General features: G+C 43.4%; 1 protein-coding gene across 1 annotated transcript; it reads left to right on the top strand.

The window, feature by feature from the left end:
- The first annotated feature begins 1,317 nt into the window (after positions 1-1,317).
- Positions 1,318-15,035, top strand: DCUN1D5 (defective in cullin neddylation 1 domain containing 5). Its single transcript, XM_033146196.1, has 8 exons — positions 1,318-1,394; positions 6,052-6,143; positions 7,208-7,278; positions 9,497-9,588; positions 10,318-10,426; positions 10,508-10,612; positions 11,522-11,624; positions 12,265-15,035. The coding sequence occupies exons 1-8, from the start codon at positions 1,318-1,320 to the stop codon at positions 12,318-12,320; spliced, it is 705 nt and encodes a 234-aa protein (XP_033002087.1). The 3' UTR covers positions 12,321-15,035.
- Positions 15,036-18,847: the final 3,812 nt, after the last annotated feature.

Below are 18,847 nucleotides of genomic sequence, written 5' to 3'. Positions count from 1 at the left end.
GGCTTTGGCGATGTGGCGCCCTGAGCGAGGACAAAATTTGCTTCCCCCCCCCCCCCATTATTTCTTATCTTCACAGTACAGTACTGTAATTCCTTTTGGTACAGTTTGCTTTTGAAACAAATATTCTTCCTATTGTTATTTTGTACCGCCTGGGCTCGGCACACTGTATGTGGGGGAACTGCCCCCAGCACCCTCAATCCGGCGCTGCTAAGGCTGAGGGGCCCAACCTGCCCATCTCCTTCTGTCTCAGCGGGTAGCTGGCTGAGGGGAAAAAAGAAAACAAGCCACCCCATACCTCGCTTTCCACCCTGACCAGCAGGAGCCGGCTGGGCTTCAGATGCTGCTTCCCCCCTAGCGACCTTGGGGCAGAGTGTAGCTTGTCTGCAGCAAGCTTATTGTGATGACATAACCCCCCCCCCTTTGCCAGCCTCTTTGGACTGCAACTCCCATCAGCCACCGTCCCCCAGGCAGGCTTATGGGAGTTGTAGTCCAAAGCGACAAGAGAGCGGGCTACAGCTCGCTTCCTCAGATGCGATGCCCTGACGCATTTCCTTGGGGTGTAACAGCCGCCCCCCTTGACCTCCACTGGGCTTGTCCTGAGTAAACATGCCTAGGGCTAGCGATGCTGCTTAACTAAGGGGGGGTGTGGCTCGAATCCTTAAAAAAAAAAAACCACACACACGCAATTTTATTTTAAAAGAATAATTGCGGGAGAGGGGAGCTGGGCGAAGCGCAGGCTTATTGTCGGCTCACAACGCCCCGCCGTCCCCTCAGCTGCCCTGAGGCGGGCTGCGTCACGACCTCCCCCGCCCCCGCGCCAGGCGGGGCGGGGCCAGTGTTGGCTCCGCCCCCGTCTATTAGCTCCGCCCGGCGACGGGGGCAGGCGGGACGAGCCTTCGCTGCGAGACGCGCGCGCGCGCGTTGGAGGCTCGCCTGTGTCACTTCCTGCTCCCGCCTCTCCGGGGCGGCGCGGCGCGTCTCCTCCTCCTCCTCCTCCTCCTCTTCCGCTCTTTACCGGCGTTGCCACCGCCGCCGCCGCCGCCGCCGCTTCTCCCTCAGGAAAGCTCTTTCTTTCGCTCCCCACCCCAGTTATTCCCCCTTCCCACGCCTGAATCTACCAGGCGCGGCGGCGGCGGTGGCGAGCTGAAGGGAAGGAAGGCAAGAGCCGCGACGGCACCGGCAGCTTCTCCGCCTCCTCCTCCGCCTCCTCCTCCTCCTCAGCCGCGAGGGAAGGAAGAGGCGGCGGCTCCCTCCCCCCTCCCGAGGGGCCCCGCGGCCCTCCGCCTCCGCGCCCCCGTCCGGGGCGAACCGAGGGAGATGCCCGTGAAGAAGAAGCGCAAATCCTCGGGGCAGGCGGGGGACGAGACGGGCCTCAAGAAGTGCAAAATCAGCAGGTACCAACAGCCACCGCGTCGGCGGACGGGCCCAGCTCCGCGGCGGGGCGGGGGAGCCGGGGTGGGGACCGAGCGCCTTCCCTTTCCCCCTCCTCACCGTTGCCTTGGTGACACAAGGCGGGAGAGGGTCTTTTGTGATACCAGAAAGGCAGCCTTTAGCGAGGGGTTCCCCTCCCCTCTTGCATTTGCACCCAGGGGTGCCAACTTAAATATTGGGGGGGGCAGGTAAGCCCCTTCCCACATAATCACATGATGAGGCACATGAATGCTATTTGAATGGCAATGGCCTTCAACTGGGGGGGGGCGGTCCCCTCAAATATTTTATGGGGGGGGGCTGAAAGGACCCCGGGTCCCTAGGAGTTGGCTCCTATGTTTGCACCTCACCTTTTCTGACATATATGCCAGGCTGTACCCTATCCTTGCACGAAGTGAAGCTTCAGTAACTTATTGCAGGTTATGCATATCCTTTCATTTTTTTCACCCTTATGTTTTAACTCTGCCCCAGCCTGAGCAAAACTTGGTATGTTTCTTGGGTCACAGGCATCCTTCACATACACACATGCGCATGCACACACACACACTCCTTCCCTTTGTACCACTGAAGCAGTGCTGCGAATGTGCAGCTGTAGTTCTATCAAGGAATGCATAATGCTGTAATAGGCCTTTGTCAAAAAGTTGCGCCTGCTTGTCTTAAGGCGCTAGTGCTGAACAGAAACACCAACAGCCTTTCTTTGCACCACCAGCCAGGCCCTATCTCATGTATGGACTTGATTCACTTTGTGTCCCTAGCCTGTAGATCTTGAATTGGCATTGCCTCATCGGAAGCCAGCTAATGCAGAGTCAGGCCATTCCTCCATGTAGCTTAGTATTGTCTACCGAGACCAGCAGCAGATCTCCATGGTTTCAAAAGGGCATTTCCCAACCTTGTTCGATGACGCCAGTGGTTTAATGTGGGACGTTATGTGTGCAAAATATGTGCTGTAGCTCTTCCTCTCTAAGTTCTTGCCAAACTATGTCATAACTGCGTCATATTGTGCTGGTTTATGATGCCAGACTTTGACAGCACCTCTGAAAAGAGGAGGTTCCCCACCTACTACTCTTCCCAACTTCCTCCATGCAGCAGAATGAATCACTTGATAATTTTATAGTGGTGCGTTCATGTTTACATAGTATTTTCAGAGTAACAGGATATGTCTCTGCTCCAAGGTGCATACGTTCAACTCTCCTGTGAGACCATTTCCCTGTGACAGAAATGCCTGTGTGCTTTATCCATCCAGAGATAATCAACTCAATCCCTAAACTCCTACCTACTTATCCTCTGCATTTCACATATGCTAATACTATACAGCAGAAAGATGCAACCACCACTGCAGGAGCACAGTCTGAATTCCAAAGACCTCCCATTTGGCTTCCACCGTAGCATCTATACCAAGGTCTCACCCATCTCTATTATAGATCTCAACCGCTTTCTCTAATGTAAACTAAGATTCAGGGAAACAGTTCTTCAAATTACCCTCCAGTGTTATTTCTCAGCACTCTTAACAAGCTGCAGTTCCCAGGATTCTCCATTACTGCTGAAGTAGTATACAAGTGCTCTAAAATTATGGTGTATATGTGATTTCCAAGGAAGCGCTTAATGCAACCTTTATTGCTATCTTATTTTGCATGCTACTCTTATTTGAACAGTAGCAGTCAGTTGGGTAACATGGGCAGGGCAGGGCAGAGTTGCTCATGTGCCTTCCCAACACCAATGATTGCTGCTGGTCCCTGAGATGAGTGGGAAGCACAGAACAGTGTGAGTATGCTTGCAGGATCACTGGATTGGCTTCACATCATGCTGAGCTTCCTAGGTCTCTTCCTCTTAGGAACTAGCAATGACAGTTCTGGGAAGGCATGTGAACAACCAGCTCCTCCCTGCACCGCCCCAACAACCTGTACTGTATTTTGCACTGCTTTGAGAAACCTTGATTTAGTGGCTTTTATGTTGGACAAAGAACAACTATATCTAGTATAAAGTCTGTCTGGGTGTTAGGCCATGAGTTTCTCATGGCCATGTCCTGCACATTGGCAAAGCATGTTTTGTTTTATGTGTGGTAAGAACCTGTGTTATCTACAAAGAGATACTTGCCATTAGATTTCTTATTACACAAATAGCCAAATGCTTGCACAAATCAGTATCTGTTGCTAAGTGCAAGGTGAACAACCATTACACCATTGTTCTACGTTCAAACTATTGGATTTTAATTTCCTGGAAGCAATTTTTTAATTTATTTTTACTAATGTGCACCAGTGTAATATAATCAAATATGCTGGTATTGTAGATAGAAGCAGTGACAGAAATATACAATCAATCAGTCTCCTTTATTGGCATAAAAAGTGCATTGTATACATGGATCAGAAGACAACACAGTTAATGAAACATAGTAGGAGATACTTTAGGATAAAATTGTCCAGACATTATGAGGTACGAAGATGGCTCTTAGGATCAATGGTGATGTAATTTCATAGTGTCACTGAAAAATCTTGCCACATTCCAGATGGCAGAAATATTTAGGATGATGCAATGAAATACATTTGGGATAGCCAGGTTGCAACTTTCATCTCTTGCCTGCCCCCCAGCTAGGAATATAGATTCAGCCATCCCCTTCATGTTCTGTCATCTGTCTTCCCTTCTAGCTTGCAGCAGGACAGATTTCTTAAATAAGAGGAAGGAGAAAGTGGGCAATGAGTAGAGTGAGCAGTGGCTGCAGCAGAGCAAAATTTATGTAGTGCTTTCAGTGTCCACAGTATTTTAGAGTACAATAAAGCAAGTCCTTGCCCAGAGGACCTTACCATCTGACATTCAATGTGAGGGATACTAACAGAGGAGCAGGAGGAAAGTGGAGGCAGAGGCAAATAGTGAAGCAATTTGGGGCAGCTTTAGCTGCATATGTGTTGGCTGTTAAGAGGATGAGTTTCTGACAATCCAGTTACTCAGGTTGCCATTTGTCATATGCAGAAGTCAACATGATTCTAAAGGCATCTGTGCAGATATCATATGCACAAAATTGGCAACACCATGAATAGTAAATTCTTGCACTGTGCTTTTCTGTACTTGAAGCTATGTTTAATTATCTATTCAGGAATAGAATGGATTAGATGCTTCACTTTAAATATCAGATTGTCAAGTGCTTGTCATCAGCAACAGTTGAGTGAAGTGCAGCACTGTAATGACTTGCATTAAAATACTCACTTTATGGGGTATGAGTGTTCAGTGGCACCTGGGATTCAGACTTTCAGTTAAACCTGAAACTGATAGTCACAGATATCATTATTACATGACATGTAAAAACGATTGACTCTTAGCTGCCATGTACAGTTGAGAAGACATGTGTTTTTAAGGCTGAAAACTAGAAAACAATTCCCTTTGCATTTAGTACGGCATACAGTCAAGGTAACATAATTAAGATGAAACCATTACAATTTTATTCTGTTCCCTGCCTTTTAGATATGCTTTCAAGCTGCCTACAAAAGACTTGAAACATTAAAAACAGCACTCAAGGCATCATAATATAATATAAAGACAGGAATATAAAGTCATCCTGAACTCATTCAGTTGCCAGTCCACCATCAAATGAAACAAGTAACTTGCTTTCCTGAGTGAACGGATAGTAAAAGCTAGAGTCCCCTTCAGGTTGTAACAGATTTCACACAGTTTGAGGTTCTAGTAAGTAGCCAGTCCATTTCCGTGGCCGAAGAACTTCATTATGTCAAATAGGCTAGGTTCAGAACAGCAGAGAGTTTAATTTTAGCGATTGCTGAGAATATATTTTGCATAGTCCATCAACATTAGTTTACATCTATGATCACTGCTACTGTCAGGTCAGAAAGTAATAGAAAATGCTTGTCTGAGGGCAGAGCTTTTCCCTCAATTTCCCATGCATCATTTTGTTTATCCTTTGTTCTACACAAAATAAAAAATAAAAAAATTCCTTCCAGTAGCACCTTAAAGACCAACTAAGTTTGTTCTTGGTATGAGCTTTCGTGTGCATGCACACTTCTTGTGTGCTCATACCAAGAACAAACTTAGTTGGTCTTTAAGGTGCTACTGGAAGGATTTTTTTTTATTTTTTTATTTTGTTTCGACTATGGCAGACCAACACGGCTACCTACCTGTAACTGGAACTTTGTTCTACAATTAAACTAGTATTAGTGCCTGTACTTGCAAGCAATGTTGTGCATAACAATTAGTGGCCATGATAGGGATCCAGATCCCCATATGCTTCAGAAGGCACAACCAGTAGTTTGCCTAGAGGAGATGCACATCAAGATCTGCATCAGTTATGATTACTTCCAAATGCAGAGCTCCTTTGCTCAACGGTGTATCTGAATGGCAGTGCAGTTTCCCAAGTTTTCTAAGATACTTAGTTATTTTAACTATTAAGTGCACTTTGTGAGGACCTAATTTATTACTGATTTCAAACATATAGTGGTCCAGTTTGTGTACTGCCTAAAACCATAGTTTAAAACAAAGTGGTTTAATGTGAATGAGCAGCATGTTGGTGCAGACTGTTGAAATGTTCCCATGTTGCTCCTGCTGCTTGTTTTTAATAACTTGTTATTGGGAATATTTCCAAGAAGTGATATTTACCATAGGTTTTTCTTATGTCTTCATAAGCTACTGCAGGTCTCAAGCTTCTAGTAAAGTGATAAGCGGTGAGGAGCATTTTTCAAGCAAGAAGTGCCTGGCTTGGTTTTATGAATATGCAGGTATGAAGTTGGTACATTTCTAAATTCTAGTTTTTGCTTCATTTATTTAGTAATAATTGATAGATGTTTCTTTCCTCCTCAAATAACTATTTCACTTACACGAACTTAGGCATAATGGGGTAGGGGGCATTTGTATACAGTGTCCAATTTTTAAAAACCACTTGAAGCTTGCAAGACAGCCTTGCAAACAATTACTGAAGGAATGATTGCTTACCTTAACATTGTTTGCCTGTCCCTTCTACCCAAAAGTCCAGGAGGTTCACTGCTGGCACTTGTCAGTCAACAATAAAAGGCCATTCTTATCTCAGGCCCTGTTTTTGTTTCACTCATAAACATCTACTGAACCTTAAGAAAATACTGAAGCATCAAGAATTTGGAGCCTCTTGAGAAGAACACCAGTTTGGGATGATTATATCTCGCTCCAAACTGCAGAATTATGTTGTAATGTGTCTTTGTATGTAAGTGAATGAGAGCCTGTTTTGTGTAATCAGATACGCTGCACAAACCATTTAGCTTGTTTAAACCTCTGTGCTTTCACAGAAAAGGGGTTAATCTGAGGCTGAACTGAAAGCATTGAAGAGAATCCCTTGAATAATTGCCTCTGTTTGTTCAGAACTGTAAACAGTGGCATGACATTCCCTGAGGCATACCAAAGTGGTTGAAATTTGGATATCTCACTCCAAACAAACAGTGAACTGAGCTGATGAGCTGGAGGACATGCTTCTCAGTTAGGACTCTTGGTTCAGGATAGTAGTCTTAAACCAAATATATCCAACAATGTATTGCTTAAATTGGTCTTGTGAATTTGCAGCCATGTGTTCAGTGGCATTGTTCTAGGTCCAGGGACCCCAGGTGTCTGAACAACTGAAAAACAACATGGGTAAGGGGCAATTTATAGTAGATAACTGGCACAAAGGCAGGGAGTGCTTAACCCTTCCTTTGTCTGTTAATATCTCTGTGTCAATCCAAATATGGATGTGCTGCCAAGCATTTTGTTTGATCAGAAGTAAGACTACTATGATATTTGTATGGCATGTGTTAGCTTGATTTCTTTTGTTTTGAAGGTGATGATGAAGTGGTAGGGCCAGAAGGAATGGAGAAATTCTGTGAGGACATTGGCGTTGAACCTGAAAATGTAAGTCATGCCCTTAATGATCAATATGCTATTTTGTGCAAATCGTTAGAGTCAGATATTCAAGTCTTTCTCCTTGCGTGGCAATGCCCCTACATCCCCATAGGAAATAATGACACGAGACGTAATAGGGGTTTAATGGGCGGAAAGGCCACTACTTTATTGGTTATGGATGTTGAGCGGTATTGGCTTAGGCATTGTACCCTAACTGACTATATCCGACCCCAACCCGTGTGTTGGAAGTCCGGGAAGGGTTAATCACCAGGAAGGAGCCCAGTGATGCGTATCTACTGGAACTCCCCCTGTGATCACCGTTATGGGTGTGCCTTAGGCCCTAACCTCCCTAGGCTTCGGACAGGGCCATGGCCCCGGAATCCTTTAACGGAATACCCTTTGAATGAGGGGCAGAGGATGGCGCTACCTCCCCTTCTCACCTCTATTGATGTTTTCCAATGCCTAACCGCCAAACCAAAGTTGTGACGAGTTGCTACAAGGTAGGCGAAAAAACCGCCTTGGCTAGTCCAAGTGGAAAAAATCCCGCCATTTCCTGCTTAAAGGGAAGCAGGACACGCCCCCTCCGCCTCCGGTCGACCAGGTTGGTCGGCCTTCAGGTGATGCGGCGGGAATCCTTCCAATCGCACAGGGGCTGAGCTCTCAACCCCTGTGCGCGTGATCGAGTCGTAAATGCCCACAATGCCACCTCCTGTGCATGCGCAGAAGTGGTCTTCTCCCCAACAAACATCTTTTTCACTTGCATTGTGCATTAATTTTACTGGTGGAAATTGATGTGCTTAACCCCTCCCCATTCACCAGTTCTGCAATACAGGTGCCTCTTCATCAGATTTCTATGCTGCCTTTCTATAAAATGATGTTTAGAGTGACTCACTGTAGCTGTGCAATCAGCTACAAAAAACAGTGGAACCCCGGGTTATGCACACCCTGGGTTGCGTACGTTTGAGTTAAGAACGCCTGCAACCCGGAAGCATTTCTGGAGCGCGTGCGCCCCCCAGATGTGCAGAAGGGCTCAAATCACACTACTTCCGTTTTGGGGGGGGGTGCGTTCAGGATACGCACGCACGCATTACGCACAGCGATCCAGAATGGATCACGTGCGTAACCCGGGGTTCCACTGTATCGAAGCAGACAAAAAACATTTATAACAATATATATAAGTATTGAACACACCAAATTCATAATAGGAACAGTTGTTTAATAAATAACAGTATCTAGGGCAGTGTTTTTCAACCTTTTTTGGGCAAAGGCACACTTGTTTCATGAAAAAAATCACGAGGCACACCACCATTAGAAAATGTTAAAAAAATTAACTCTGTGCCTATATTGACTATATATAAAGTAATTTTTCAATTTTTCCCACGGCACACCAGGCAACATCTCGCGGCACACTAGTGTGCCGCAGAACAGTGGTTGAAAAACACTGATCTAGGGGTCTGTAATTTTGGCTGGCCTTAGTATCCAAACCAGAGATTGTGGTCACCAGATTTCTCTCCCCTCCCATTCCAATAAATACTCCCCACCACCCTTTCTGTACAAGAGGAAGGTGAGGAGTCTGTTAGTTGAGTGCCTCCATGCATCTACAGCCAAGCCAGCCTCCCACCAGCCTTTCTATAGGAAAAGCCAGGAAGGAGCAGACCAGCTTGGGTGCTCAGAGGAGTGGTACACTAGACAGCTCCTCAGTGAAGCAGCCAAACAACCACAGTTTACCTCGCAATCTTGGATCATCCCGTAACTGCTAGGCTGCTGGTCTGAAGCTACTTACATAATAATTACAAAATATCACTACAACAAACATAAAACTATAAGAATCCCCCCCAGAACAACCTGTCAGTCAGACAATTAAAATCAATAGCAAAAAATAGTCAGGATGCAAAACAACCATCAATATATTTATGTCCTGATTGGTCTACACTAGTACCTGCGGGACAGAACAGCATGCCTGTCAGAAGAGGTATGTTGTTAGGACCTTCCAAAGGGCTTGAAGCATAGGAGCCTGCCATAGATCTGCTGGCAGGAAGTTCCAAAACCATGGAACAACCATGGAAAAGGCTCTCTCCCTCATGGCGCCCAACCTTGTTGATGTAGGAAATGAACACATGAGGAGGGCCTCCATTATAGATCTCCATGTCCAGCAGGCAGAAACAGGTGCAGGCAGTCCACCAGATAGCTTGAATTTTAATTTCTCCCTTTTCCCATTCCCATACAGATTATTATGCTAGTTTTAGCCTGGAAACTGGAGGCTGAAAGCATGGGATTTTTTACAAAGGAAGAATGGTTAAAGGGGATGACCTCATTACAGTAAGCTTTTTATATTTGAAATCATCTTCATGCATGGCTGAAAGTGCAAACTTATTCTACAGAACATTAGCAAAGAGCACTACAGATGGAATGTTGGGCACTACTATCAAGAGGGCTTTTGGCTTTGACCTGGAAAGGTCCTGTCACTTTCTGGTGCTCCTAACTTAAAGACCACGGAACTTTGTGTTGAATTCTACTTTTTAAAAAAATATATCAGAAAAGCCAGTACTCCATGAATTATTGCTGTGTGATTTATACAGTTGTAAAAAAAAATCAACTTGCAGGCTGTTTGTTGCATAAGAATATTCCTCCTATTTTATCTGGCTGGGACTAATAGGAGTCATAGTCCAAAACAAAAGAGCACCACATTGAGGAAAGCTGAACTAGAGTAATAATGTCCTCCCCACTGAAGTCCTAGGTCAATTGGTGGTTAGAGCAGGCATCTTTTTGGCAGCCAAGAGGTAAGCAAGCTCACTGCAGCTATTTCTTCACTGGTCAGTGAGGGTAGACAGGGTACAACCTTCCAGTGTTCCTTGTTCCGAGAATGTCCTTTGAACCTCTGTTTGTATATTCTCTGTAGAAACAGCCCTAATCCTGGTAGTTTAAATGCTTTTCTACAATTTTGTTAAAAGCGTGCATTGAAAAAGTGTATTTTATGTATTTCTATCTCCTACCCCCCCCCCAAAAAAAAGAAGGTTTGGCATGTAATTTTTTAATCTTTTATTTAAGATGTGACTGCACAGAAAAGCTGCAGAGTAAATTTGATTTTTTGCGCTCGCAACTGAATGATATTTCAACGTTTAAGAATATCTACAGATATGCCTTCGATTTTGCAAGGGTAAGTGCATCTTCTCCTTATAAAAACATGCAAGGAACTTGCCATTTATATCTGAGTGCTGCCTTTTTTTTATCTCTTTAGGATAAAGACCAGAGAAGTCTGGATATTGACACTGCAAAATCTATGTTAGCTCTTCTACTTGGAAGAACGTGGCCTCTGTTTTCAGTATTTTACCAATACTTGGAGGTAAGCACACATTTAAAAAAAATAAAAGGTGTTGCATATTTTGATTTGCCTTGTGAATATTCTACAAAAACACCATAAATAACAACAAAAACAAAATCTCAGCTGATCTTCGTTTATGACTGTGTAGCTTCTTGGTCTCACTATAGGCAATCCAGTCAGGCAGTTTAAGCCTTTTTTCATCTCCTCTTTGCTTTTGGAATGGGAGAGAGTGCCTCTTATTTCTATATGCACTCAGTTAGTTCCATTTCTATACTGACCATCAACCAAATTTCATCTGCTGAGTGGTTATGTCCACCCAACCTTCATATTTCAGAAGAAATGTTTGGGTTGCTACATATGTTTCGACCCCCTAGAAACAAAATATTTTATGATTGTTGGCACCACTTTAGAATGGACAAGCAGAATTAGATTTGCATGACACCACCACTAGGTGGGTCTTGTGGATAAGGCAGCCCTTAGGTGGGTTTCTGCCTCCTTTAGCTCTGCTGTCAGAGTAAACAATAGCAGCTTGCCTTTTGGATCCTGGCAAGCAACTGCTAACAAATTTATTTCAGGCCATATTATTTTGCTATTAAAAAATGTTGGAACTTCCTATGCTTTCTGTATCAACTTCAGCTCCTGGTCCTTATGCATATCAATCCCATTGATTGCCTTTCTGCTCCACATGATGTCATTTGCTACCAGCTGCCTTTTTCCCATGTTTGCATGCCTTCCTTTGTGCCTTGCACAACATTGCTCCCCATTACTAGGCAAGAAATCTTCAAGGCGGCTCCTCCACCCCACACCTACTTCTTCCTCAAACATTTCCTCAGCTACTGTAATAACTTGACTTGTGCAAAGAAAACTGAACACATTGTTTCTATATGCAACACATTGCGGGCTGAGACCTGATGTCTTATTTTTCTGCAGCAGTCAAAATACAGAGTAATTAACAAAGATCAGTGGTACAATGTGTTAGAATTCAGCAGAACTGTCCATGCAGATCTTAGCAACTATGATGAAGATGGGGCATGTGAGTATTCCCATTTTTATTAAAATACTCTTAAGTGATACCCTAATCCCCGCAGATTTATCTCTCAGTCTCAGGCACTGAAATCAGGAAATAAAAATCCCTCTTCCTTTTCTTTGGAGATCCGCTCTAAATAGGGAGAGTTATCCTCCTTGAAGAGCAGGCAGAGGGATCTTTTACCCTCAGTGTAAGCACTAAGCAGTGCTAAGATTGAAGGGAGTGTCCCCTGCCAGCTCTTTAAAGGGCAGGATCCTCCCCCCAACCCACCGCTGGAGAACAGGTGAGTGGGAATGCTGCCTTTTACTTCAATCATTCTGTGCATATGAAAGGCAGGATTTTCTCCCACTCCTGCCACAGTACTAGAATGGGTAAGGCTGGAAGTGCTGCACGTGTACATGCATCTCTGCATATTTGTGTGAGTGTGTGTGAGTATATATGAGGCGGTATATGCCTAGCGAATGTGGGTGCTGCATACGTGAGATGTGGCCCTCAGGGATGATTGAAACAGGTTAGCCAATCCTGAGCTAGATATTACTACACGTTAAGATAATTTAGGACTTAATACTTTCTGTCTTTGTTATTGCCAAGAGGCATGATTCAACTAAAACGCAACACGTTATAACTGGCATTATTTCTTCTGCAGGGCCTGTTCTTCTTGATGAATTTGTGGAGTGGCAAAAGGTTCGCCAAGCATCATAGCAAGAGCAGCTTTGAAGAAGGTGCTGGATCTTGTGATGTTGCAAAAACTGAGTCAAAACCAAGGGTTGCGTTCACATCCTTATGAACTTTAGTCATTTTTTTTCCTTTTATTTTTAAAGGAAGCCTTGTTACATGTGAAATGGGCATTGAACCACACCTCTTCTGAGACTGAAAATTGGAGGGTTTCGTCTTAAGTTTCTAGCATTTCAGAACAATAAAGATTCAGATTTGTAACAGTCTTAAAAGTGAAGGATATCCCTTGAATATGACTGTGGTTTCCATGTTCAAAACCAAAACATTGTAGAGTGCATCAGAAGTATCTTGTATGAGTGTTTGAATCCTGGAGATGTGTTTAAAATTGTAGTTGTAAAGGAATCTGATATGGTAGGTCGCTGATGAAATGATTGTTTTTAGGAAGAAATGTTAACATTGAAGCCTTGGCTGGTGTTTTGCCAACACCCACCATCGCTTGTGCCATAGTTTACAGCTTCATATGGAGACATGGCCTTAAAATATTTTTTTCTTCAGTTCCCAACATTTTGTCTTCTAATGAAACATTCATAATTGTCTTAATTATGAATTAACTTAAAAGGTACTAAAAGGATGGTGATGTCTGTAGCATCTGTAGGACCTTGAAAACATTAAACTGTGTTTGATTAGAAATTGGCCTAAATGTTTTTTTGAAAAAACCCTAGGAAGGCAGAGCTAGAACTTTAATGAAAACACTGCAGATGATCCTCCTTCCTCTTCAGCTCCTAATGTGGGACCTATGGTTTTATTACCTGATTTCATGTGTCTACTTAGCCTGAACTAAGAAAAGTTGCAGAATCCTCATGTGTTTCATTGCCATTTAGCAAAAACGTGAAAAGGCACAGTTGTGTGTGCTGAGTTGCATTGAAAATCAAGGCATGTGCAGAAAGTTGAAGTACTCAGTTATCTCTCTTGTTTATTATTTGAGCACCATCATAACTGCCATAACATTCAAATTCTACTTCCATATATCTTGAGACAGAGAGATTGGCTGTTTAGTCTGTCAAACATAGGAATTCCCAAGGCCTATTTTGTAATAAATAAATAAATGCATGGGGTGAAATGGCAACAAGTTGGTCCGGTGAATGTTAAAGAAATCATTTGCATCCCTTCTTCCACTCAGGATGCTATTTCTGTTTACATCATCATCCTTTTAGCAAATCTAGGTCAACTTTATTAATTACCCCCATAGCTTACCATGATAGGTGAGACATGGTAGCATTTGGCTCAGGATAGTGGGAAATGTGTTGTGTGCACTGTAAGCAGGTTCAGGTAGTACAAGATATCCAAAATGTTTTGTCCAGACAAGACGTTGCTTTGTTGCATTTTCCCCCTTTTGATCATAGAGTCCTTAAGTATCTGTTTTGGGTATTCAATAGAAAAGGGCTATTTCTTTTGCAGCTCCGCCAGCTGTTCAGATGTATGTGACCCAATTTAGACATTGGAATTGTTTTGCGTCATCTTATAGGGATGACCTTACACTGTGTTATTTTGCTTTTCTGTAATTCTGCACAGGAAAAAGGAGATTGGAGTGAGGGGAAGCATCTAACATTTCAAACTTGCTGCTCTTACTTCATTGCTTGTGTTAATGTGTATGCCATTACATTTTAGAAAACCTTGGGAGAGTTATTAGCCTCATATGAACATGGTCTGTACCAGTTTTTGTTTTTGCATTGACATAGCCACTTACTAATGTTTGATGCCATACCATCCTATGTCTGCAGTCTTAAGCATATTTCACCTGGGAGCAAGTCCCATTGAACTTGGTGGTACTGGGCTGCAAGTTTGTGCATCAAAAGAACACTGTTGGACAGTACAAGATGGCTATTTGATTACCTCCAGAGTGCGAGTGGGCAGAAGAAAATGCATTATCAGATAAAAAATATCGTGGATATGAAAAATGCTGCAGTGTGTCTAAATGAGACATGAGATGTTTTCTTTAAGAGATTGCTTTTGCAAAGTGCTATTTACTGTTCCAAACCCCAATCCTTGGTACAAGCTTTTTTGGTGTTTCCCAGGACAGGCTCTGATTTAGGATGAAGTCCTTCCCATAAGAGGGCAATGCAGCCTTTAAAAGAAGTACAGCCACGAGGGAGGCCTGTCACAGTTAGTGCTGGACTGGCCTCTGGTATGGGCACTTTCTTGCGCTCTGATACCGATGGGATGGAGCAGCTTGAAATTGCATCTAGTGATAAGGCACAGGTCGCCACATGGTCATTCTCCTCCCCTGGTTTTTTGCCATGGTGCTTCCCCTGCAACATGTCCCCATCCTAATTACGTCTACAGTGATATGCACAATCTCTTGGGGATTAAACCCCGAAGAAAATGGGTCAGACCTCAGAGCAAGCATGCATAGGATTGAACCATCAAGTCATCCTAATTGGCATCCAGTCCTTTGTGTTGTGCTTTAGACAACCTTTCTCTCAGGTTTTTAAAGTCTCAAGATACGAATCAGGAAAGCGCAACTATGTTTATAATGTAAACAAAACCATCTTTTAATTCAAGTGATTAATTAAAAAAAAGCTAGCCCAAAGGAGCTGGTATTAACATGGTAAATCGATAGACTGTTGTTTCCACCATTGCCAGTGTCTTTACTTAATGTGAAGGTATCAACTTGCTGTGTATGACTTGTATCTCTGAGGTTTTATCACTATTCTTATAATAAAACCATGTTTCAGGGACTTAGACCTTGTTTTTTGTGAGTGGTTTTTAAAGTACCAATATACTATTAAAATGATAATAGGTGTATGTTACATGTTAAGAGCCACTTCTGCAAGAAGATAGAATTTCATTGAGAAGATTTTCCATAGTGCTTTTTTTAAGTAAAGACAGAGAGAAAGAAAATTATTCAGTGTTCAGTTATCAGACACTAATTAAAACTGGAATACTTCCAAATACTGTGGTAGCATAAGAAAGTTTGATTTGTAACACAAGTAATGTTTTAACCAAAACTAATTTTAAAGGGAGGCTCAACATATGCAAACTTCAGGCCATTTTTTGGAGGTGGGGATACTTATACAACTGGTTCTAAAGTCATTCATGCATGTTAACTATTGACAGTGGAAATATGGATAAGGTATGGATACCGACTCACGCTGAAGAAAATCTCTCAACCAACAAGGTGATAAATTCTCCATAAATCTTCATAGGTCCCATTTGACTAGATTTGTGAAATCCAGTCTAGAGCTTCTATAATAGTGTATTCATTCCAAAGTACAAAATTATTGGTTTCCTGCCACCTTATTTTAGTGAGGTGTTGCTTTTTCTCCATCAAATTGGTAGAGCACCCGAGTCCTTGAAATGGACAAGCATGGGGCAGAGTGGGGGAGCTTAAGTATTTAAATCCCTGTGAAACAAGCAACTTAACAGAGCTGACCAGATACAGAGTCTCCAATTGATTTCATCACAGAATAATGGAGTTGTTCTCTGTCTCTTTGGTGTGATGGGTTAATTTAGCAAAAGCACTTGTTGCCAACTGTGGAAATGCTGGTACCAAACAGAATAGTATTCCCATGAAGATGTTAATAATTACTGACACACAGTGAATGAGTTTGTTGTGGCAAGAACCTGAAGCCATGGGTTCAGCTGCCTGAAAGAACTGCATTCATTAGGCTCAATTGTCTTCAGTGTTTTATCTTTGAGAGGTCAGCGTTGGTACTGCTTACAAAATGTACCACTCAGATTCAACAAATTCAGGGATGCGGCTGATTGACTTTTTGTGAAACCTTTTTTTTAAAAAAAAAATGTGTGTGCCAAAATGCAATTTTGTATGTGTCTTTAGCTTTCTGGAATGTAGAAGGTAGGAGCTCTAGTGATCTTAAGTCTTGAGACAACTAGAAAGTTTATGCTAGTTCAGAAACAGAAACGTGCGTCCAGCATTTTATGAACAACTATAAACAAATCTGTAATTTAGGCTTGCTCAATTCCAAGTGCGGTCTTTCCATCCCACAAGAAGAAAATCAGTTGCCAATCATAGGTATATATTTACGGGGAGGAGGGTTAAAAGCAGCTCAGAAGTTTTGTCAAGTTATAAAGCCGCAAGTTTGAGCTTTGATACTGTCGTGTCATTTCTGCCTTTGTTTTTACCACATAGGATAGATAACTTGATTATGATGCATGACCTAGGAAAACTTATTGTGGTTTGTTGAGAAGTTGCTCCGAATTTATGTCAAGATTTTCAATTTTTCCATAGGATTGTAGACTGGGATTGAAACCAATGGGATAAAAGTTTCCATTGACTATAAAAATTCCTCATTAAAAACGGTTGTGCATTTTAAATCTAGACTTGCATGTAGATGGTCCCAGTTTCAACCCGCAGCATCTCCAGGTGGGGCAGGGAGAGAATCTTGTCTGAAATCCTGAATATTAGCTGCATGTCTGTGTAGATAGTACTGAATTGGGAGAAACAATTGTCTGACTCGATATAAGGCACCTATGTATTCCACTTTTCCACTACTATTAATACTTCCTCATGTGAACAAAAGGCTCTTTATGACCTCTTTCCCCATTTGCATTGTTCCCTCAACACAGTGAACATCACTCACCTGAACTCACCATTCACCTGATCCTTCAGCAGTTGCTCTTTAATAATTCTTGTCAAGAGCATCCTTTACCAGTGAATTCTTCCCCCTAGTGCAGCCATAGGCAACCTAAGGCCCATGGGCCACAAGCCGCCCATGGGGGTCGTTTAACTGACCCACGAGCCACCTGCTTGGCAATTCCCTGCACGCTGCACTAAACTGGTGCAACGTGGAGCGGGGACTCGCTTTCGCGGCGCCGGAAATCGCGTCTGCGCAGACACCGGAAATCATACACACCCCCTGGAGGGATCTCCGTTGGAGTGAACCGGCCCAGGCGAGGTAAACCTTGCCGACCCCTGCCCTAGTGGATGCTGATCTTATTTCTCTCCTGTAAAGTTGCCAACCGTTTGATATTTTATCTGTCCCATTGGTATTTTTGCCTCAGAGCTGGTACTAAGTATTGCGAGTTGTTAAAAAGGACAGTTGTGCCTGTTCGCCTTATAGAGCCTGGCCCACCAAGATTGTCCCTTGCTTGTTCATCTTACATTTATATGCTGCCTTCCTTTTATCACTGAACCTAAGGCAGCTTAAGTGTGTTTCCCAGCCAGACACGGAGCAGACCTATATGAGCTTAGCTCCAGCAAGATGGCTGCCTTGCACATTTACAGACCATACCCCAGGATTTATTTATCTATTTCTACCCTACCTTTCCTCCAAGGTGCTCAAGGTGACATATATGGGCCCTCCCCACCCTATGCATGTTATCTTCGCAACCCTGTGAGGTGGGTTAGGCTGAGAGATTGTGACTGGCCCATCATGGCTGAGTGGGGATTTGTACCCTGGTCTGCCAGTTCTAGTCCAGCACTCCAACCACTGCTTGCAATACAGCTTCTGCTTGTCTATTATTGGAAAAGCAAAAATCACCTTATGTTGTATGACAAGCTGCTACCACTAGGGGTCTTCTAGTACTTTGGCAGACTTTAGATTATTGTATGTAAACATACACAAAACAACAAAGAAGAATCCATGGAATCTCAAATAACTGAGGTTATTAGGTTAGGCTGAGAGAGTGATTGGCTCAAAGTTACCCAGTGGACTTAGTTGCCCAGCCTGGCCGCTGGTGTCCATTGGGGTTGGTTGGGTGGAAGACAGGGAGTCCAACAGTAGGTGGTGCTAGAGCCCCATGATAGGCAGAGCCAACGAATTCTCATTTGGTCCCCCCCACCCAGGGGGAGGAAACTGACAGGCTGCACCACCCCTGGACTGGATACAAGTCACAAAGCAGGTAGGTGGGGTCTGGTTGAGGGCAGACTGAAGTGGCTGGGGCAGCACCTCATTTTCCCTAACGGACCAGCCTCCACTAGGCTTGCTGTCACCTGCCTATCTTTATGCTGGTTAGGAATTCGTGTGTCGGAAATAGCGTAGTGTCCGGGCGGAATTTGCGATAATCACGAAAACGTCATGGAAAACCCGGACAACCTATGTTGGAAGCTCAACAACTTTAGTGTCTGGATTTTCACTTTTTGTAATATGGCAGCCCTACTTTAAGTAGGTTTGCCTATGAATGTGAACTGAACTGAATTTCTTCCCCCATCCCTGTAATCCTGAATATTGTGACTGCATTGGACAGGTGGGATTTACACATCTTGTTAATAATCCTGTCCTGGTTCTCTTTTTTTTTCTCAACTGCTTTTATTTGCTTTAGGACTGGAACTTCTTTCATACTGGAAGTCGTAAGCCACCGTGCGGGCCCTAAAAACCATGCTATGAGGACAAAAACCGCAGCAAACCCCCCAGTTCCCATTCTTTAGAATACCAACATGGTCCATAGAAAGTAGCTCTCATCCGAGCAGGGTCTTGATTTACAAATGCTTTTCCTGCTGCCTGCATTTACTAATGTCTCCCTTGGTGAGCTCAGGTTTGTTTGTTTTTGCTACGCTAGTCGTTTAGTTCGCATCAAGGCACAGCATGGGCTAA

Source organism: Lacerta agilis, chromosome 4, assembly GCF_009819535.1.
Source record: "Lacerta agilis isolate rLacAgi1 chromosome 4, rLacAgi1.pri, whole genome shotgun sequence".
In the NCBI taxonomy this organism is placed as follows: Eukaryota; Metazoa; Chordata; class Lepidosauria; order Squamata; family Lacertidae; genus Lacerta; species Lacerta agilis.
This window is presented reverse-complemented; position numbering and strand designations above follow the sequence as displayed.